General features: G+C 39.9%; 1 protein-coding gene across 3 annotated transcripts in view; it reads left to right on the top strand.

Annotated features, from left to right (window-relative positions):
- The window catches only part of LOC126278547 (intraflagellar transport protein 57 homolog), a 163614-nt gene that overhangs the window by 60630 nt on the left and 79500 nt on the right, over positions 1-23484 (top strand). For all 3 annotated transcript variants that reach the window (XM_049978729.1, XM_049978727.1, XM_049978728.1), the window contains exons 3-4: positions 2081-2243; positions 11257-11375. In XM_049978729.1, coding sequence (XP_049834686.1) covers positions 2081-2243; positions 11257-11375 — 282 coding nt within the window. The remainder of the gene's footprint in view (positions 1-2080; positions 2244-11256; positions 11376-23484) is intronic.

Genomic DNA, 23484 nt, shown 5'->3' with positions numbered 1-23484 from the left:
CATAATTGCACCTGCTGCCGTGCGCTGCTTCACTTACGTATTATCAGTTTTGTTACGGTGAGTGAGTGGGAGTAAGAAAGTTACTAATTTTACTAGATGACTGTGTATGTATTTTTGTAGAGATGTATGTATAAAAAATGTATGCAGTGCCAGTATGTAGTTACATAAAAAATGTGTTTCTATTATTTTGATATATGCCACATCTAAAAGCATACATTATATTTTCTAATTATATTTAAATACCTCAATTTGTTACATTTATGTGGGAGTAGAGTTTTTAGGATGTGAGTTTTGCCACTAGAGCAATACTTGCAAATCGTTTCTCCCTTCTATTTTAACATTTTATGGTGTGTACATTTTTTATTCATCCCCTTGTGATGATTCATTTGTGATTAACATACTCAGTTAATAGAGCATACTCAAATGCAGCCTCCCCAAAAGCCTCCAACATTCCGCTTGTAAGGGTACGACTCTCTGTTTGTCATACAAATGATGCCGTCATTGTGAGTCTTCATGTGTCTTAGAAGCTGGAAGAGACACATGATGCTCAGCAGTTAAAATGTGATGAGTTTGTGGCTGATTTTAATATGGCAGTATGGATTAAACACATAGAGGATTGTATAAACATTGTGTGCCTTACATGGAGTCATATTATGTAGAATATATCAAACTATAAAGCATTTTCACAAATGTAATAAAGTTCAAAAGTAAAAGAGTAAATAGGTTTTAGAAAGAGTAATTATTGGTGCATATTTCATGTTATATTCTCCGAATCAATAAATATGTTGTGCTACACACTTTCTGAAGTTGCCTGTCTTCTTCCTCAGCACCGAAGCTATCTCCATAGCAAATTTTCTCAAAATCAGTTCAGCAGTTTAGTTGTGAAAAGGTAACAGATGGAGTTACTTTTGCATTTATGCTATAGTGTGGACATATAAAAAGCTATGTTTATAAATGAAGACAGCTTGTAGTTTAAGGATGCTACCAAAAATCTTGCACCTGATACTATAATAAATGTGTGGACGATCATAGGCTACACATATTTTTAACATACTTGGTATATAAGTATGTATGTACTAAAGGGGCAAAGTTGTTGGCAGGAATTCGAAAAGTTCTTTGTCAATTTACTTCAAATATTTACATAATACTCTAACAAACATTCGAGCAAACATAGGCTACACATTTTTAATGTATGTGGTACGTAAGTTTAGATATACATTATGTAAAGGGGCATCATTATTAGCAAAAATCATGAAAAGGTATTGATCGATGTACTTACAATTTTTACATGATGCTCTCATGAGCATTTCGACAGACATAGGCCATGTAGTTTTGAAATATATGAATATATATGAAATATGTGAAGGGGATATGTTGTTGACAAAATTCTCAAAAGTTCTTCTCTGATTTACTTTAAACTCTTACGTGATACAGTAATAGACATTCAGACAGACATGTGCTACATATTTTTTAAACAACAGTATACTGGTTTTCTGTTGAAGCCTACTATAAGAAGGAAAATCGTAGTCTGTGCTCTGTTGTGAAAATTTGCAGTTTTGTTTCTCCTATATACATTCTTTCTCATCACATGTATTTTTTAAAAATTTCATACACAACAATTTGTAATTTTGTTTTCTTTCTTGGTGTCAGTTTTCACAGAGGACACAAAAATAATGTGTATGGCTTATGATCAGAATAGTACTGCGAAATATGAATTTGCAATAATTATAAACAAGGCTTAAGGTCGGGGGGGGGGGGGGGGGAGGCAGGAGGAGGAGTTGGACAAAGAGGAGAAGATGGACAGAGAGAGGGGGAGAAGAAGATTAGGATGTATATACAATTTCCATACATATTTATTAATTGTGAAACGTTGCTGGGTTCGCTAGTAGTATGTATAATAAATGCTGAATCAACCCTCCAAAATTGTCATAGTTATTAATTACTTTCATTATGTGAAGATACTGGATTAGAAATGTGATGTCGAAATTAATAACAACACAATATTACACATAAATGTTATATTTGAAGTTGGTATTCTCAGTGTATTATCTCTTGAGAAAAGATTTGTTTTGCTTTTCAGGCACTACTTCGCAATTAAGACCAACCCTGGTGAACAGTTTTATCTCTTCACGTCTCTGGCAGCGTGGCTTATACGCAAAATGGGTAAAATATTTGAACAGCCACAGGAATATGATGATCCAAACTCTACAATATCTGGCATTCTGGATGTGCTTCGAGAGACTGTGAGTTTTGTTTGAGGTTTATTAAATTTATTTTACTGTTGTACAGAAGAGATAATTTTGCATCATTTATTCCCATTACTGGAGAAACTGAATGTTACAATTCTTGACAAAGCCCTGCAGGAAATTCTGCCCACAAAAATAATGTAGACTAGTAGCTGAGAACAAAAATCACAGTATATGGTCACTGGTGACATATAACTCACATGTATTTGTTGACCACAGTTTTCAGTTACAATAATCACTTTGATACACATATGTTCTATTATCATATACTTTTATGTGAGCAGGCAGTTGATTGTATCGAAAGGAAAATCACATGAGAGAATTGTAAAATTATGAGATAGAGCTGCGGGCTGGTAATTATTTTCAGGATACAAAATATTTTGTGTTACCATTGGACAGTCCTAGCTTTAGGACCTGTTAATTCTTTCTTTTAGGAGAGAGGGTTTTAAAGTTAAAAAAGAAAGATGGGTCACTCAGATCTCAGAAAGAGAGCGACCCATATATTGTGAGGTTAGCGGAAGACAAAGATTTGTGAGCATTAAGTCAAATCCATTTGGTCTGTGCATCCAAAGTGACTACATTGACAATTTCCAGGCTTTCACAGAACTACCTGTACTGAAAAATTGGAGCAAGTGTAACAGCCAGATACACAACTTAGATTCTGTGGGACCTCTTTATTCCACATGAAGCTCTTAACACTTCCCAGAAATGTGTCTCCTTGCCTTCTTCACTCATTGATTTCAACACTTCTTCCATTAATTTCCACAACACTTCCACAATATTAGAAGCTGTCAAGTTTTTAAAGCTGTTTCTTTATGAAAATGAGACTTTGGGCTACCCTCTCCTTCTTCCTGAGCAGTCAAGAAGCCATTCTTCCTCACTTGAAATTTTCAACAATGGAAAATCCAGGCTGAAATGTGGCAATTTCATGAAAAGGATAGTTGCTACTCACCATATACCATAGATGCTGAGTCACAGATAGGCACAACGAAAAATCTGTCAGAAAATGAGCTTTCGACCAACAGAGCCTTTGTCAGAGGTAGACACACACACACACACACACACACACACACACACACACACACACACACACACACGTGTGTGTGTGTGTGTGTGTGTGTGTGTGTGTGTGTGTGTGTAAAGAGGGAGAGGGAGGGGGGGGGGGGGTCATGTTTGAGCGCACATACATCGGTGGGTGGGATTACTCTGACTTGACGTAGAATTTATTTTGAAATTCTTGCAAGTTTTCTTTCTCTTTTGCATGTGCCTGTCAAGAGCTCAACACTTCGGCTAGTCGATGAGTGGCCATATAATCCATACACTCTGCCCATGCATCTAACTGCTGCTGAACTTGATTGTCCTTATTTGTCTTGGTAATAAGTAGGTCATCATCATAAGTCATTAACTTATCATTATTCTTTGCAACCCTGTATGTCACCTCGTGCTTTATGTTTCCCATAAAAGCTACAGAAATGGGTGTGAAAGTGCACTTCCTTGTTTGAAACACCTTTTCTGCTTTATTCAGTCTGTTTCCTCTTCTTCCAATTTAAAACATGATATATTTTTGGGGTAAATTTCTTTTACAAAATATCTTATGTTTTTGGGGTAAATTTCTTTCACCTAGTCTATTGCGCAGTTTGGCACATCTTTGTTCCTGAGGGCTTCCCATACCATATTGCAGAACACTCTGCCATACACCTTCTTAATATGCAGAAGGGCCATTAGCAAATTTTTCCCATACTCATAATGTTCCTCCTGTGGCTGCTTACCTGTAATGTAAGTCTGTTATCATGGCCTGGTGAGTTTAAAGGCTTACCGGAAGGTGTGGAATTCAGTGACAACCTCTAGATGACACTGCTGCATCTGCAAACACTGCTGTTGCTGCTGCAAGCACAGTTGTGAGGACACACCCATCTTCCCGGCCTATCAGTGCCTATTCTGCCCTTTATAACCAGCAGTGCAGCAGCTCGACAGTCAGTCATCATTCCTCAGTGCTATTATATTGATCTCACAACAGACCGTTATTGTGGTACTGAATTCACTATGTCTCCATTTTATTTTCTTGATTTACTTGCTGAACTTGTTACTGTGCTGTGCTGTCTCCATTGTTTTTATTTCTTTTGTTGTTACCCGCCTTTTACTCTCAGGCTCTACTGGTTCTCAAGTCGTTCCCAGTCTTAACAGATTCCAGTCAATACAATTGGCAATGGGTGAAAAAGTTGGCAGTGTCCAATGGATGCCAGATTTGTGCAGCACATGAAACTGCAACAGATGGTCCTCCATCAGCAATTGAAACTACAGTTTCAACAACAGCAACAACAAACTGAGTTGCTTTGTCAGGAAATTCACAATTTGAAGGATGACCTGCAGGTTCAGGATACACACTCCATACAAGTAGTGGTCGCTCCTGAGGCAGAGAACCACCCATGCACATTTCCACCTTTTAATGACGCCAGAGAGGTTTTGGTCATGTATTTACAGCAGCTGGAACAGCATTTTGCCACTTTTTGTGTTTCTAATGGCACTCTACAATGGTCATTCTCCCTTTCTTGTGCTTACCTGGAGACATTTTTCTTCTTAAAGAAATTGGCTTCACTCTCAAATCCTGTTATGCTCACGTTTGAGAAGAATTATTATTTGCAATGATTCCTTGCTGTCACATCGTCCTCAAGTTCCATCAATACCACAAGCAACTGGCCAGTCATACCACTTGTGGGTGGCAAAACTGCAAGGATTGAGATTCCATTGTGATTTCACTTGTGTGAACCCAGCTTGCAAACCTTCATTTGCAGATTCTTTGATTTTAAATATGGTAGTCCAATTATCTCCTGATCTGGGAGTATGCACTGCAGCCATCAAACTGGACAACCCTCCCCTGGATGAGATCTTGAAAATTGCTCACTTTTTCGAGATCACACAGGCAACAAATGCCTCATGGCTCAGCAACATTTCAGCCACCAACCTTGGGGGCGGACTTCTTTAGTCTTTTTACCGACAACGGCATTATGTTCATCGATTTCTGATGTGGCAATGGGTTCTGAACAGACAGTCACACCCCATCAATGGAAGCAATGGGGTCTTCTGTCTTGTCCTGACTGCTTTATGCCCTGCAGTCTGCCTGGATCAGTGGATGCATTGCACTGTTGTAGCAAAGAGGGACATCTCTTAACTGAGCTTATGAATCTTGGACAGTTTTCCTCAGGACAATCCTTCTTCCACTATGTTGTTTATCAGCCTCACGATTACAAACCAGGAGGTCCATTTCCACATGGGTGCTGGAACTATAATTTCTTTGATAACTGTAGTGAAATTGCATGCTTGTGGAATATCGTCTCAGTTATGTGACTGGATTTGTGATTTCTTGTCAGAGAGGTCACAGTTTGTAGTAATTGATGGAAAGTCATCGAGTAAAACAGGAGTGATTTCTGGTGTTCCACAACGTAGTGTTATAGGCCCTTTGCTGTTCCTTATCTATATAAATGATTTGGGAGACAATCTGAGAAGCCATCTTGGGTTGTTTGCAGATGACACTGTTGTTTATTAACAAATAAAATCCTCAGAAGATCAAAACAAATTGCAAAATGATTTAGAAAAGGTATCTGAATGGTGCAAAAATTGGCTTGAATGGTGCAAAAATTGGCTGTTGACCCTAAATAAAGAGAATTGTGAGGTCATCCACACAAGTGCTAAAAGAAATTCATTCAACTTCGGTTACACGATAAATCAGTTAAATCTAAAGGCCATACATTTAACTAAATACCTAGGAATTGCAGTTACGGACAACTTAAATTGGATGGAACACATAGAAAATGCTGTGGGGAAGGCTAACCAAAGACTGCGTTTTTTGGCAGGACACATTGAAAATATAACAGATCTACTAAGGAGACTGCCTACACTACGCTTGTCCGTCCTCTTTTAGAATACTGCTGTGCGGCGTGGGCTCCTTACGAGATAGGATTGACGGAGTACATTGAAAAAGTTCAAAGAAACGCAGCACAATTTGTATTTTCGTGAAATAGGGAAGAGAGTGTCACAGAAATGTTACAAGATTTGGGCTGGACATCATTAAAAGAAAGGTGTTTTTCATTGCGACGGAAGCTTCTCACGACATTCCAGTCACCAACTTTCTCCTCCGAACGTGAAAATATTTTGTTGGTACCAACCTACGTATGGAGAAACGTTCACCACGATCATATGAGGGAAATCAGAGCTTGTTCGGAAAGATATAGGTGTTTGTTCTTTCCGTGCACTATAGGAGACTGGAATATGTGAAGGTGGTTTGATGACCCCTCTGCCCGGCAGTTAAATGTGATTTGCATAGTATCTATGCAGATGTAGATGAACCTCCACACATATGCTGTCTTGGTTCCCATGACTTGGCACCGTCCTCTTGTGTTTTGCTTGCATATGATGACAGTTTGATTCCCCTCTGGGGTCAAATGACAATCAACGCTGTCTACAAAATGGTCTCACTGCTGACACGCTGTTCATCGATAGTCATTAAGCTGACAACATTTTTAGTCTGGATGCCTCTTCACAGTCTGGGCTCACCATCACTGATAAGGTTCAAGTCATCTCTGACATGGTTCCCTTCCAGAAGCTCAGTGAAGCAAGTAAAATACCTCAGACAGTTGCTCAGTAAAGATGGGATCCAGCCCACTGACCAGAATGTTTCTTCTATTATTCTCTGCCCCAACTCCAGTACTTACAGGAGCTGCAGGCATTTTTGGGAAAGATTAATTATTATTCTAAGTTCCTCCCACAAGAGGCCTGCATTATGTATTCACTAAGCTAGTTATGAAGGTAGGGCTTTCATTACACATGGATGGCGGCCCTTGAGCACGCTTTAATGAAGTATCTGCTGCATTTCGCATCCTTCCTTACGCTCTTTTCTCCATCCTGTTCCCACATTTTGGCCAATCATGTGTCTCTCTATGGCATTGGTGTGATGCAAACCCATGGGAATGATGTTGGTACTGAGCAACTGATTGACTGTTGTGTTAAACTCAGAATTGGAAAAAAAGCTTTGGTGACTATCTTTACCCTTAAGAAATCCTATGTTTACCTATTTAGGGGCAAGCTTACCCTCGTTACAGACCACAAACCACTGGTAGCAATCTTTGGGACATGCTCCCAGCTTCCAGAGCATACAGCACATTGGCTCCAGCATTGGGTGTATTTCCTTAGCTTATCCCATTAAGTACAAGCCCATGGCAAAACATGCAAACGTGGATGCTCTATCTCATCTATCTTTGAGACCGCTCCAGCATTTGACCAACAGCAAATCTCCTGTTTTCACATTGATGTGGAAAAACAGCACGCCTTGGACACTTTACTCATGACAGCTGCTTATATTGCTGCAGACACACACCACAACCCTATCCCATGGGGAATCGTGTACTATTTGCTCCATGGGTGGCCCACTATCCTTAGCTCCAGGCCTGGGCTTGCCTCTTCCACCATTCATAAGTCATCTCCAATGTTCTCCTGCTTGATACGGAGGTGGATAATGACCTCATCATCCCACCTACACTGCATTCTCATGTTTTTCAACTCTTCCTGTGAGCATTGGGCTATGTTGCAAATGAAAGCCCTTGCAAGGCAACATGCATACTGTTTCCTGGACAGAACAAAAATGTGAAGGCCATGGTGCACAGATGTCAAGCTTGTGTCTGGCACCAGATTGATCTGCCCCAGTCTTTCGCCCCTGGTCCATCATCCCTGGCATGGCATTCACCTGGACTTTGCTGGACTTTTTCTGGGCTCTTTGTGGCTCATTGTCATGAAAGCTTATTCTAAGAACCCCTATGTGGTCACCATGGCTTCTGCACCACTAATGCTACTCTCAATGCACTCACCCAGATTCTGGCCATCGAATGGCATCCCTGTACCATCATGTCAGACATAGGACCACAGTTCATAGTGACGGCGTTCGGATGTTTCTGCACCTCCAATGGCATCAGGCAGAAGTTTACTCCACCATTTCACCGATCCTCCAATGACGAAGTGGAGCATATGATGCGAACGTTTAAGCAACAAATGTTAGAAGTGGTGGGCACTTCTATCACTATAGCTGCACTCACGATGTTTCTGAGCACCTGCAGGATCACCCCTGTCCATGACTGTGGCCTGGTGGAGCTCGTCCATCGATAGCACACACTCACCTCCTCCGCCTCCTGGCCCCACAGCCCGCGGAACCCCAGACTCTGCGCACCCAGCACCTTCTGCTTATCTCAGTTGTGTTGACACACTCATATGGGGAAAAAAACTTGTGAATGCTGGTCACGGCGGTTGCCACCCTCGGGTGCCACCTTACACCAGTTGATGCTCTGATAGATGTGGACTGCCAGCCTACCAACCAGCTCTTTCTCCACATACTGACAGCATCTCCGTTGCTGGCTCTGTCAGACCTGGAATGTCTGTCTATGGCACTCCCACATCCTCACAGGTACAACTTGTGCTCCAGGACATCAGCAGTGGTCCCCTTGGATGCCGGCATGGAAATGGAAGTCTTAATGTAACCTCTGCCCTCTTGGCCACAGTCACGGCATCATCATTGTCCATGCTGACATGCCCCAGCACTTTGCCAGATTCCTCGGTTCTTCCTACCAGCTGCCAGGCTTCTGTGCTATGACTCCCCCTGTGCCATCAGTTCTCATTCCCAAGCGTCATCCAGGGTGGTTCCAGCCCAGCATGCCCATTTTAAGGGGGGTAGGGTCCGGCCCGGTGAGTTTGAAGGCCTGACACAAGATATTTAACTCAGTGACAGTGATGTTGCAACTGCAGACACTGGTGTCTGCTACCATGAGTACACGCCCACCTTGCTGATCTATGCACACCGTAGCTACTCTTTAAAGTCAGCAGCATAACAGCTACGAGGTCAGTCCTGATTTCTGTGCACTATTGTATCGATTTAAGTATGCTATATTATTTTGGTTCTTAATTCAATATGTTTTTGGTTTTCAATCGTGGTTTACTCACCGGACTTTTTATTCTCCCATGCAATCTCCATTGTTTGTCTTTCCCTCATTGTTGTCCACCTGTTTACTCTCAGCTGGCTTACTATGATGCCTTCAGCTGACCTATTTGTACTGGTTGTGAGCCGTTCTCAGTCTTGAAAGATTCCAGCCATTATAGTGAAGTCCATAATTAGATTATCCAGCCTAGAGCCTTCCTGCTATTCCTCCATTTTCTCGGCCCAATTATCTTTCCTAGAATTTCCCAAAAAATATTTTCCCACAGTAGCACACCAATGTCATTCCTCCATAGCTTTGAAATTCTTATTTTCTTTATTATAGACAGGGACAATTATTCCTTTACCACAGTCCTCTGGATTGTCTTTTCAATATTTGAATTAAAGAATTACTTATACAAATTAGAGAGAGCTACCCTCGTTATTAGAAATGATCGTTAGGACGGGAATTTTGTGTCATGATCAGCACTTCTCTCAACATTTTTGAAAACGAAAAGCATGGTATTTTATCCTTTTCGATCTTCAGTTTTTGTTATTGTGCTTTATGATCCATTTTATGGAGTGCCCATTCATTCATTTCTGTGTCCGGTCAGCATTTCCAGAGGTAGGAACTACGAAGGCCTTGTTGTGTCAGACGATCAGGTCCTGTGTTGTGCAGGCTTGTTCAAGTTGAGGACAAATTAGAAGGTGGGCTGGGCCTTGTGTTGTTCCGCACTCGCAAGATGTATCTCCATCAGCTGGAAGAATGCCCCATTTTCGCATGTTGGTCTTGCAAAGAGGAACGCCCACCCTAAGACGAATGAGCAATCTCCAAACAGGGTAGGGCAAGTCATTTCCTGGAGGTATCTCTTTACAGGGATATCAGGCGGTGGCCTGCTCTTCCACCTGGTGATGCGGTTAGACTCTGGTGTTCCCTCTAGTGGTTGAGTCCTGACAATGAAGCTCTTTCTCGGCTTCAGTCGACAGACTACAGCCTCTTGATCATGCAGTGGATGTCAGGGATCATAAGTTTGCTTAGCCCTCTGTACATCAGCAGCAACAGCCCTTTTAATACTGCTGGGAACTATTCCAATGATTGGGTAGATTTTATCGACTGGAGGTGGCTTCATACATTCCGACAAGATTCAGACAGTCTCATTGATTGCAATATCAAACTGTGGTGTGAGTGGATGCACTTCACACAGGTGAGGCATATCTGCAGCGGACACACACAAAGCAAGAGTCAAAATTCTCAGGATGGGAGGACTTTCTCTGCAGGTGGTGGATGTGAGCTTCCTCAAGATGTTATTCCATGAACTAACTTTCAGCCTTGTGTTATGGCAATGTTGTTTGAAGGACAGAGTTTGGTCAAGGGTAACACCAGATATACTGGTGTTGAACAACGCTCCGGTCATTTGCCTAGCCATGGAACGTCCAGTTCCCACCGAACTTCTCTATTTGTAAAGTGAAATAAGCCACCTGAATCTTGGTATTTGGCTTTAGTTGATTGGCTTTGTAGTAGGAGTCAAATGTATCTAGTGCAGAAGTCAACTTTTCCTCTGCTTCTTCAAAAGTCTTTCCTTGAGCAGCCACTGCAGTTTCGTTGACATAGATGAAAAGCCAGGAATTTTCCGTTATGGGCTGGTCATTAATGTAAACATTGAAGAGCACAGGGGTGAGCACTCTGCCATGAGGTAAGCCATTCTTTTGTATCCATCTGCTCTTATGGAAGTGCTGTATTCATGTTTTTAAGTTACATGTGGTTGTGTTTTAATGTTTAGATGAGCTTGAATAAATGCGGGGGAAAGTAAATATGATAAAGGAATATTTTTAATTTATTATTGTAATTGGATTTGGCACAGAATAATGTAATTTAAGTGTTGATAACTACAATGTTGGATATCTTAAAGCAACACGTGCATTGTTTGTGTGGATTTATCCCACTTGGATTTTGTTTTGTATATATTGCATCTTGCTTAACTCTTAGTGATTGCTTTTGTGAATCCATTATTCGGTATTGCCTATAAAATTTATGTATTTGGTTTTTCATCTGTGCAGGGAACACCTGTTACTTTTCCGCCAAACAAGCTGAAGCAGGGCTATGGTGAATATGCCATATTTGTTCTGGACCATCTGGTTGATGCAGCACTGAAGTATGCGGGCTTTAGTTGGAAAAAGTGAGTTAATTTACTTTGTCCATGGTATATCAGAACCCATGATATTTCAGAACTTGCTGAGGCACTCAGAAGTGTTTTGAAATGACTGTTTTATCAACAGTTTTAGTGGTGTACTGTTCAACCTAATATACATTAGACATTACATCCAAATTTTGCAACAACATACAGAGTATAGTAACATTATATCCTGTGTTGGAAAATGAAATTCAGAATTTCACAGCTCATAAGTTTTCTGACATAAATCAAATTTTTAGCACAGTGCAAAGAAAAAAATAAGTTCACTTTTCTGTGCCAAGTCATATTAACACTTCATTGCATAACCTGTTGCTAGCAAAAGAGCAGCATATCTCGGAGGCATAGATTCAATTAGACATTCGATCATCTCGTGTGTAATCTTTTCCCATTCAGACTGCAGAATATTGTTGAAATCTGCTTTATTTTGATACTCTCTTATGTAATATATCTATCCAGTACCTTCTTCATAAGCTATGTGTGTTTGATATCGCAAGTTTTGACTTGGCCATACCAAAACCTTTGTCTTTTTCTTCCTAGGATATTCATGGGCACCTAATGTGTGATACTTTTGATCATTGTAATTTTGAAAAATCTATTTTCTTGTCATATACTTTCTAGCATATGATAGTGTGTGTTTGTTCAAAATATTCCTGTGATCACAATGTTTCATAATATTGTATGTGTGCTCAAGGACACACAACTTTGGTGCTGAAGCATCCCTGTACTGTAATGTTTCCTCCTCCATGCAACTTAATCAGAATCCGATGGTGTGAATTCCATTTTTTGGCTGCTGGATGACAAACATGCTGAATCCCATTGTAAGACATCATATAAAATTTATTTTTGTTACTCCATAATTTCTCGGCTCAAACTTTTGCTGTCTACTTGTAATGTTCTTTAGTGGAGGCAATTCACATCTTCCTATATTTGCTGAATTGTGAAAACATTTCTTGGCTGGACAGCAGCCTATCAAGTCCTGATTGCAAAATCAACATTTTAGTGTAGAAACTTGAATTTCTTGTCCATAATGCATTTTCAGATGGTCGGTAATTTGTCATGCAGTCTTTCAAGTATGTGATACAAACTACTGTACTGTACTGTACTGTCTAATAATTCTATTGATTCTGATGATAGCATTTTTGTGGTTGGCTATGTTGTGGTTTGTTGCTCATCAACTTTATTACTGATGCCAGCTGTCTAGATACTCCAAAAATACTACCAACCTCAGTCTGTGATTTATCTTCTGTCAAAGTGTGTATTACTGCCTCCTTCAAATCTGTCAGATATTCTTCATATTTTTGATGGTGGCATAATTCTGTGTTAATGACTTTAGATTTGTGTAGGAATGTAGCCATTCACAGTCAAGATTAAGATACTTTAAAATGTTATTTTAAAACACTTTTGACCTGCACTTGTTATTTTTTGTCTTGTATTGCATTACTTATCTACCCATATTGACTTTGTCATGTCATGGAACAAAACACGAATTCCATGTATGCTATGTCCTCAACTTAAACACTTTACTTACATATTGCCAACTTTATCGTACAAAAACACCATGTCAGAATACTTTCCAGTATCACAATATGTTGGCTGGCATTGAAATAAGTAGCTGTTTTGACGTGAATATTACTTTTTACGTTTGTGAATGCCATTGGAACTTCAAAAAGTGATAAAATGTTAGCTGCTGCTACCATTTTATATTACTGTCACCACTAAAATGTGATACACTGAGTGGATAAGCAAGGTGCTATAAAAATGGCACCTACAGTTGGTAGTGACAAAAATGAGAGTAGTGGGTTATTCTGGATCCCTCAACTGACATGGGTGGTCACTAAACTGGAGTAGATTCAAAAACTAAATCGGGACAAAGCTGAAGCTGAAGTCATTGCAAGTCAAACTCAGTAATACCAACTTGCATGCCGTTGAACGTAATCAGAAAGAGTGTGCTTAGTCATTATAGATGTATTAGGATGTTGAGCTATTGTAAGCTTTATACACCACAGAGAGGCCAATGAGTCATGCCTGATTATTTATCAACTGTTTGTTGGAATGCATGACCACCTATCTCATCTCACTTACCTCATGTGGTCTGATTTGAAAGATGTTGACTCTGATACTTCTAATGCCTCTGTCTTGTGAACAGTATCAATGTGGAAGTTGTACAATACTAAGTCCCTACCAGTTTTAATTGACAGGAATATATGGAACTGACCTGGAGAGTGCAGGAATGGACCAGTGAGGAGGAAAAGGGGGGGGGGGAGGGGGATGGTGCCGATGTCCTTGTCCATTGCCTCTTGCATATTGGTCTCAGATCAAGTCAGTTGTGGTGAAATTGGTGACGGTGGGACCAGGTGAACTATGAGGTGCAACATTAATATGGTGAAGTTTGCAGGTTATGGTCATGGCAGTGTACAGGGTAGCATCTCCATCAGCACCCAGCTCTACTGTGAAGGTCTTTGATTGCCGCTGTGGGTTCAGCTGGAGTCAAAGACTGAAATATGCTATTGCATAAAAAGGGGGATAGATCTGATGCCAACAACTAATACCCAGTCTCACATCTGACGGCTTTGTACAAAATTCTTGAAAAAGAGATGTATTCAAGAGTAGCTTCACATATTTGTGAAAATGAAGTACTAACAAAATGCCAGCTTGGTTTTCAGAAAGGATTTTGGCAGAAAATGCTACATATTCTTTCACTGAACAAGGTATTAAATGCTCTGAATAACCAATCATAACTATTTTTTTTTCCCCTCAAAGGCTTTTGGTTGTACAAATCAGGGATATATTGTAAACTTAAATATTACTGAATGTGTGGAGCAGTGCACAGACAGTTTAATTAATATTTAACGTGAAGAGTACAGAAGGTTGAAATAAACAGTCCACATAATGCACAAAAACCAGCAGATTCCTCAAACTGGGGAGGTATCAAGAATACGACCTCACAAGGTTCAGGTTTGGGTCCTTTATTGTTGTTAGTATATATTAATGACTTGCCACTCTATATTCACTAAGATGCGAAGCTAGTTCTTTTTGCTGATGATACAAGTATAGTAATCACACCAAAGAAACAAGAATTAGCTGAGGAAATTGTAAATAATATCTTTCAGAAAATTATTAAATGGTTCTCTGCAAATGGACTCTAACTAAATTTTGATAAAACACAGTATATACAGTTCTGTACAATAAACAGCACACCACCATTAATAAATATTGAGTTTGAATGCCGGTCTGTAGCTAAGACAGACTATTCCAAATTTTTGGGTGTGCGCATTGATGGGAGATTGAATTGGAAGAAACACATTGATGGTCTGCAGAAACGTTTGAGTTCTGCTATTTATGCTATTAGGATTACAGCAAATATTGGTAATAAACATGTAAATAAATCAGCTTACTATGCCTATTTTCATTCACTGCTTTCAAATGGCATGATATTGTTGGGTAATTCATCTTTAAGGGAAACGATATTCATTGCACAAAAGCTTGTAATCAGAATAATAGCCAAAATCATGTTGCAGACATTTATGTGAGGGATTAGGGATATTCACAGCAGCTTTGCACCTGCGCGCACACACCCAACACACACACACACACACACACACACACACACACACACACACACACACTTATGAAATTTGTTATTGATAACCCATGAAATTTGTTATTGATGACCCATACCAGTTCAAAAGCAATAGCAATGTGCATAGCTATAACACTAGGAGAAAGACTGATCTTCACTACTTCACTGCTGTTGGTTAAAGTATACTTTGGTGCAGAAATGGGTGAATTACACTGCCACAGAAATCTTTGGTCACTTACCAAACAGCATCAAAAGTCTAACAGATAGCCAACCAACATTTAAAAACAAGTTAAAAGAGTTTCTGAATGACAGCTCCTTTTACTAAATGGATGCATTTTTAGATATAAATTAGTAATCTTACTATTTAAAGAACTTGAATTACGGCTTTTAAGAAAACCTTTTGTTGAACTGACACATTCCATTTAATTAGAAAGTGTTATATTCATGGTCTATGGAATAAGTATTAATCTAATCTAAAGTATTGTGGGAAGGGCATGGGTAGAGTGGGGCTGGCCTACGCCAGATGGTAGGATTAGGGGAGTCTCTGGTCACTGATGTGCTCAGGACGGTGATAAGCCTAGGTGCGGGTGCATTCTATGCTGGCTGGTGTGACCAAAGGTGACGTCTGTGATGAATTGCCTAATCCGTGACCTCAAGCCACTGGTGACTCTGCCCTGTGTCCACTCTGGGGTCTTGATGAAGTTACGAGCACAGATGTGGAAGCCTGTATGTTAAATGAATCAATGGTGTTGGTAGCATCTTGTAATGCAGAGATGATGTCTAGAGCATATAGGGAAATTTGAGAGTGCATCCATAGCTGAGAACCACATAGCTTCCTGGAATGAACCAGAAAAATTGATGTGCACCTGCTCCCCAGGCTACCCAGGTTTTGGCCAGGGAGCGAAACACTGCAGTGGAGTAAGTGTTGCAGGCCCAGACAGTGTGTTCACTCATAGAGTTGATTGTGGACCATTAGACACAACAGTGTGCTAGCATTCTCTTTGTAGTTGTATCCCATTGTGACATGCAAAGCAATGGTGTGATGCTGACCCAACATTCTTCATTTTTCGTTGATAAAAGTATAAGTCAGTATCTTGTGTTCAGACAACCAAAAAAAAGAAAAGAATGTCTGGTGTAGTGTTTCCTTCCCTTTGGGTAGGTGCTGTGACCACCTCTGTTGTATTGACATTCCTGGCCCTGACAGCATGTTGTTTTGTACAGACAATTTTGGGCTGGAAGACATAACATTGCCGTATTTACTCTAATCTAAGCCACACTTTTTTTCTGGGTTTTGTAATCCAAAAAACCACCTGCAGCTTAGAATCGAGTGCAAAGCAAGCGGAAGTTCTTACGAATGTCGGTGGGTACCGCCACAACTTAGTTCTGCCGTCGAATATATGAAGTGCTACACAGGCATGCTTTGTAGGCACAAAGATAAATACTGGCGCCAAAACTTCTGCATCAGTAAATAAATTTAAAAAAAAAAGGTTGAAGACAAGCTTTTTTTCTCCGCACCGAGTTTCGACCACTGCATTTTCATACATTATCCAATGAAGTAAATACAAATTCCGTATTGTTCATCTTTGAATGTAGCAGCATTTCAATGTACTACGAAAACCCAACTGGCAAGAATGTTTAGGATGTTTGTCAATATGGCTAACTCTACATTCTGAATTTTTTCCTATCTGTGAGAAGAGATGGCTGCTAATAGGAACTTTTATAAATTGTGAATCACATGCAGTATTGTCGTCACCATAAGAATATAAACATTTTGCCATGTATTGTTTCGTGTTTGCTGCTATCCCTCTTAAATCCTGTCTGCGTAATAAACCACAAAACTAGAGTGAGACAACAGCAAACGCGGAAGAATATACATATCATGTCATGTTTATATTCGTATTATTCTTATGCTAAACAGTGATACAGTCAGAAATGAAGCGAGGCAATTGAGTAGATTTTTAAATCTAAGATGACTTTAATTTCTGTGCAGAATGTAATGTACTAAAGAGGCACCTGCAAAGATTTTCAAATGGAGAAAAATTTTCGCTAAACTCTCGTTCAGAACATCTTCTATCATACGCAGTCTATTATTTGGTTCTTGTTGATCATTATCAAAGAAAGCAGCAGTGTAAGTAACAACAAGTAGCACTCTCTTGCCATTGTTTAGCTAATGAGACGATTCCTCTCTCTCTCTCTCTTTTTTTGTTTTTTATTGTAAGCGGCGGTAGCGCGCAAAAAAGTAAGCCATGCCGCGATCGGCGACAGGCCGTAAACACGCAGTATCAGAGTACGACAAACAATGCATGACACAGTACAATAATGCATTTCCAGCGTACAGTGACTTAAACACCTATAAAAAAGAAAACTGTGCTTATCAGATCAAGGAAAAATAAGCAATCAATTCAAACCAGACAAAGCACATGAAAGAGGAAGGGTACCCGTATAAATACGGACGGAGCACCTGACGCATATCAATGGCTACCTGGTAAAGCTTAACTGCTAAGCTTACGACTCGAACCAAATTACTGTAGCTCTATCGTCATTCATTTGACCTAAATTGGCTCATATTATGGTGGACCAAATTTGTTTCGATTTGGAGATGCGGCCTAAAACTTTTCTCTCCCCTTAAATTTCGAGTCTCAAGTTTCAGTTGCGGCTTAGATTTGGGAATTTTTTTTTTCCTTGATTTCGAGTCTCATTTTTCAGGTGCGGCTTAGATTCGAGTGTGGCTTAGACTCGAGTAGATACAGTATGCTAACATTTTCATTCTAGTCATCTTCCACTTAAAACATGGAGCAACTGGAGAATGTGGGTGTAGAGGAAGGGTGAGACCATGATGAAATATTCTTCCTCTTAGGTTGGCAGAAGTATAACATTGTGACATGCAGCAATTGCAAAAGGAAAAGAGTGTGTGATATAATGAACCTGTTTCTTTTGATTGCCATTCTGGGTATATTCAGTGTATTGGTGCATATTAATGAGTACCAAACATATTTCAAAGGGTGACTTAGCAGGAATAGTAGGGAATCCATACAGTGTTTGTTGCAGGTTGTTGTCAAGCCCAAAACACACAGCTTCACGTTTCGCATGCAGTCCATGGGCAGATGAGATACAATGTTTACATTTTCATGCCGTGTCATGGGCAAGTAAATGATATCATAGTTTTAGTTGCTAAATATAGGGCAAATCTTTGTAGCTGTTTTTTTTTTTTTTTTTCTGGGAGCTCAGAATGGGTGCCCAGAAAGGGTATCAGTAGTGTGTGACCTGTGGTTAACTGAACTTTTGCATTAAAGAGAGGCACGTGAAATTACCTTAGTCCATAAATGGCTGATAATATTCCTTCTCTGCCTGTGAACAATTGCAGTGGGTTGCTGTGAGTGTTATCAATGTGATTGCTTTTAACCTTTGCATGTGCCATGTATGTGCTGATATAATAGGATGGTCCCATCTCGTATTGCAGTATCTCAGTTGCTGATGAGTGATGCTTGCGGGGCATAAGCATCATGAGGTATGGAGTTGTTCAAAGACACTTTTAGTTGCTGGCATGCTTTCTGACATTCATTGAATCACATCGATGGTATGTCTTTGAACCAGAGCTGATTTGCGCGATATGCACTTCCCAGGGAATAAACTTGCTGTAAAATTTTCCTTAGGAAGGACTGTGTTGCTAGATCATCGATGATATCTACATATCCACCAAGAGTTTGAGTCATGAAATTAGTCGACTGCCTAATTAGGCACCTGGTTGAATCCTAAGGTATTTTTAGGTAAGAATCTGTAGTACTAATTTGAAAGTCCATGAGCATAAGCAGTTAGAAAGCACCAAGCCATCATTTAGATACTTGAATGCCACATTACTTTTGTCTTCATTCATATTACTGCGGTGAGTGTTTGTGAGCTGCATCCAAGTATTTATTGGCAGTTGTCAGGAGTGAGTTTCAATAAGAGTTGAGCATCATGTTACTTCTGCCAACACTTATATCTGAAACTGACTGTAGTGCTAAAATCAGAGAAGTTCTCACTTATTCAGAGCCTTATCAACACTTGTTCCCACACGTTGTGTATGAATTTTGAAGTGAGGGTGAGGCAAATCACAGTGATTTATATAGTGTAAATTTAGAAGCAGATGTAAAACAGTACTGTCAAACTCTAGAGCTGAGAAGTGATCCTGTACAAAATGGTTCAGAATTCAAAGAAGTCGACTTAATGGAATCATTTGTAAGGGCAATGGGAGAAGTTCTCTGTCAGGCAATGAAAGACTTTTAACTCTTTTTGACACAATCCCCTCTTTCTCAATGAACTATGTCCAACATTTCCTCAGTAAGTATGCTCAATCCCTGCATTGTAACTGGAAAGTCTGCAAGATACTGTATTTGCCTGATTAATAAGACAAGGTTCTTAACCAAATTCATCATTCAAAAAGTACAGGGTCATCTTGTATTCATTGATCAAACTATTACTGCTGAGGTCAACATTTTTAAGTTGTTTAATAGATTATATAGGAATCGTCCTGCATTTACAAATGTAACTTTGGCTGTGGAGGTCACATCTAAGATTTATTTTGAAGTATGTGGAAGGACAGCTGGCAAATGATACTCGCTTTCGAACAGACTCAATATTTTCCGTTATGCTGAGGTACTCAATACATGTTATGGACATTTCCTGAAAAATCACACAACATTTGATTCACACGGCGCTAGTGCAAGGGATATGCAACAAACTATAAACTAGCCACTACAACAATGTAGCATTGGCAATTCATCGATCTTGGATAAAAGGTCACCATCGGACTGAAGCCAGGAGTAAAGTAGTCCACCCTGTGGCACAACATGCAGCTGAACATAACACGCTAGACTTCTCAATGGCTGCTTCACTACCCAAGTCGTCTGGATCCTCCCCACCAACAGCTTTTTTGGACTACACAGGCAGGAGTTATCCTTACAACACATTCTTCCCTCCTGAAACTATCCCAGCCTCAACGTATGATAACCTACTGTAACCACCCCCTCTACCCAACAGTTTCCACCCCCTCTGTCCTATCACTTCCTCCATAATCTCGTCTCCCACCATCTTTGCATGCCACCCTCTGCCAGAGCACCCACTCGTCTTCTCTTTCCCTGCTCCTCTCCTTTTCTGCTCCTCAACCCCCCCCCCCCCCTCTCTCTCTCTCTCTCTCTCTCTCTCTCTCTCTCTCTCTCTCTCTCTCTCTCTCTCTCTCTCTCTCTCTGCCCCATAGCCACCTGTTGCTGCATCTGTTGGCCATCTACTCCCTGCATGATCTCCAGCCATCCATACCCTGCTATCTCTTCCCCTTTCCCTCCCTCTCCAAACTGCAGTTTATGTTCTTTGTTACAGTTGCATTCCAGCCCAAGCTGCCGGAGATGGCAGTCGTTTGTGCATGAGGTGTAAATGAATATGTGTGTGTTTCCCTTCTGACAGAGGCTTCGACCGAACGCTAATGTGTAAGTGTCTTTTCGTTGTTCCTGTCTGCAAGTCAATGTGTCATCTTTACGGTGACCAACAATTTATTTTTTCCTTATGTTATTGATATTCCAACATGGGAGTTTCCTTTGTTTAATTGATTTTGTAAGTTTTTTTGGAAAACACATCTGAAATAGGGACATGAAGGTACTAGAAAATGGATTGAATGATTCGTTGGTTGTTGCTTTGCAGGTACATTTTCACAGATTTCCTTTGCTATGAATAACTATATTCACTTTTTCTGTGCAGAAGTTCTTTAGCTTGGGTACAGAAGAATTTATACATATGACAAGTGTGTTGTGATCTGAAAGACCTAAGTTTACATTTAGTGCCTCAGTGACACCATTTTCCATGTTTTTGAAGTTATTATCTAATGGGGAAGATGACGAAACTGTTATTCTATTGGAATCGATAAAGAATGGTTTCCTGTGAAAGCTGTGTAGGATACTCAAAAGCTGTCTTTTTTTCTGCACTTCCTTCTTCTTTCATTTCACCCTACTTTGGGGTACATTAAATCAATGAACTTTTAATATTCCGTGCCTTTCTGTTAGCCCATTATTGTTTCACTTTTCATGGTCTTGTTTTTTCTTTGATCTCCAACCTTTCAAGTATGACATGGTTGGTGATGGACATTGTTTTGGTTGCTTCCCATTTGATTATCTTAATTGTAATGTCTTATTTTTGCATTCCATGACAGGGACTTTTTGTTATATGTGTTTTTGGTAAGGAGGAACGCCTGTTCAACTTCTTGTAGATTCCATTGCCTTTTCCGCGAGGACATTCCAACTGATTCATTCTCTAAGATATCTGAATTCTTTGACAATCTCAGTTTTTTGTTCTCCCACATTTTAAATATATATTAATGTTTGTCATTATCTTAGTCTTTTCAAGGGAGATTTTGGGACCTATTTTTTCAACCTTGTTTTTGTGATTGGAGGTTCTGTTCTTTGGCTTCTTTCAGGTCTCAGCTAGTAGGGAGATACCATTTCCAAAGGCTAGACAATTGACTTTTTCTCTCATTAAGTTAGTGATTTCATTGTCTAGGTTTAATTGTTTTAGTATAGAGATGAGGGATTCCCAGTTTATTGAGCTGTGTGCTGACTGAAAGTCAATGAAAGTTATATTATTTTGCTCTTGGTTTTTGGTGAGCCATGAGGTTTTTGATGTTTAGGCTTTGTTCTGGGTAGGATCTTCCTTTTCTGAGTCCGCCTGCTTAGCTGGATGGTAAAGTGCTTGCCTCCCATGCAGCGAGCCCGGGTTCAGTTCTTGGCCGGGTTGGAGATTTTCTCCACTCTTGGACTGGGTGTTGTGTTTTTCTCATTATCATTTCATCCTCATTGCCGGCATGCGAGTCACCGTATGTGGCGTCAATTGAAATAAGACCTGCACTCGGTGGCTGAACTTGCCCGAATGGGCCCTCCTGGCCAGCAATGCCATATGATCATTTCATTTCATTTCCCACTCCTGAAACCTGTTTTCTCCAAGTTTATGGTCTAATTAGGGCTCTGCCGTGTTAAATAGGACATAGAGATGATCTTGTATGTTCCATCTACGAGTGTGATGCCTCGCTAGTTGTTGGGGTTTGCTTTAGACACGTTCTTATGGAGTCTGTGGAGAACAGCTGTCTTCCATTTGTCTGGAATTCTTTTGGTTTTCCATATTTATTCAAAGATAGTTTGGAGAGAGAGTGTGTAGCATTTTTTGACATTTTTCCAAAGTTCAGCGGTGATTTTGTTTTGTCCTGAGGCTTTATAGTTTTTGAGATTTGAAATGACTGACTGTAGTTCCTTCATGGAGGGTGGTTTAGAGTTAGGTTTGGTTATTGTTAAGGTCTTAAAGTCCATATTTCTGTGGGTTTTGCACTGATAGGAAAGTTTATGAAATATTCTGCCAATATTTTGCAATTATCTCTGTTGTTATGGGCAATATTTCTATTTTTGTCTTAAAGAAGCAGTTTCAGTAGACTATATTCAGCTATTTTTTGTTTAAAAGTCTTATAATAGTTCCTTGTGATATTTTTGGTGAAGTCTGTTATGTTCATTTTTCTGTGATTGCTACTGTTACCATGCTTTTCGTCATAGTTCAAGGAGTCTATCACATTCTTCTGTCCACCAGACATGTTTTTTGGCTTTGATCATGGGAGTTAATTGTTCAGCTTCATTTATTAGGCTTCCTTTCATTTGATACTAGTTTTGGTTTTGCATGTATTTAGTTGTGAGGGGAAACTCCTTGGAATTTATTATCTTTTGTAGATTGTATTTTCTTCTTTTGAGGTTTTTGGTTCTGTTTTTTTTATTTTTGATGTGATTTTGAGTTTTATTTTAGAATGGTACTAATCAGAATCCAGATTGGCTCCTTTGAGGACTTGGAAATTTTGTATTTCTTTGTAGAACTTATACATAAAAGATCTACTCACCAAGCAATGGCAGAAAACACACATAAAAAAGACAGTTATAATAGGCAAGCTTTTGGATCCAGTTGCTCCTCCTTCAGGCAGAAGAGTAGTTACAGTGAAGAAATGCTGTGATGGAAGAAATTAACGTAGATGGAATAAATTAACATAAATTAAGGTCAGGTGGGTGGTAGGAACCAAGGACATGTTGTAGTGCTAGTTCCCACCTGCAGAGTTCTGAGATACTGGTGTCTGGGGGAAGAATCCAGATGGCACGTGTGTTGAAACAGGCCTGAGGTCGCGAATTTCATATTGTAAAGCATGCTGTGCAACAGGGTACTGCAAGTTGCCAGTATACACTCTCTGCCTATGCCTATTCATCCTAATAGATAACTTGGAGGTAGTCATGCCGACGTAGAAGGCCGAACAGTGCTTACATAACAGCTGGTATAGCATGTGTGTTGTTTCCCTTTGATAGAATATGTTTTGCCTGTTACGGGGCTGCAATATGTGGTGGTAGGAGGGTGTACAGGAAAGCCTTGCAGTGGGGACAGTCACAGAGGTAGGAGCTATAGTGTAGGGAGATGGGTGCAGAAGGAGCATAGGGTCTGACAAGAATATTGCGGACATTGGGTGAGTAA

The sequence above is a fragment of the Schistocerca gregaria genome, chromosome 6 (assembly GCF_023897955.1).
Source record: "Schistocerca gregaria isolate iqSchGreg1 chromosome 6, iqSchGreg1.2, whole genome shotgun sequence".
Taxonomy (NCBI): domain Eukaryota; kingdom Metazoa; phylum Arthropoda; class Insecta; order Orthoptera; family Acrididae; genus Schistocerca; species Schistocerca gregaria.
The sequence above is the reverse complement of the archived record's forward strand: the minus strand, read 5'-3'. Positions and strand labels throughout refer to the sequence as shown.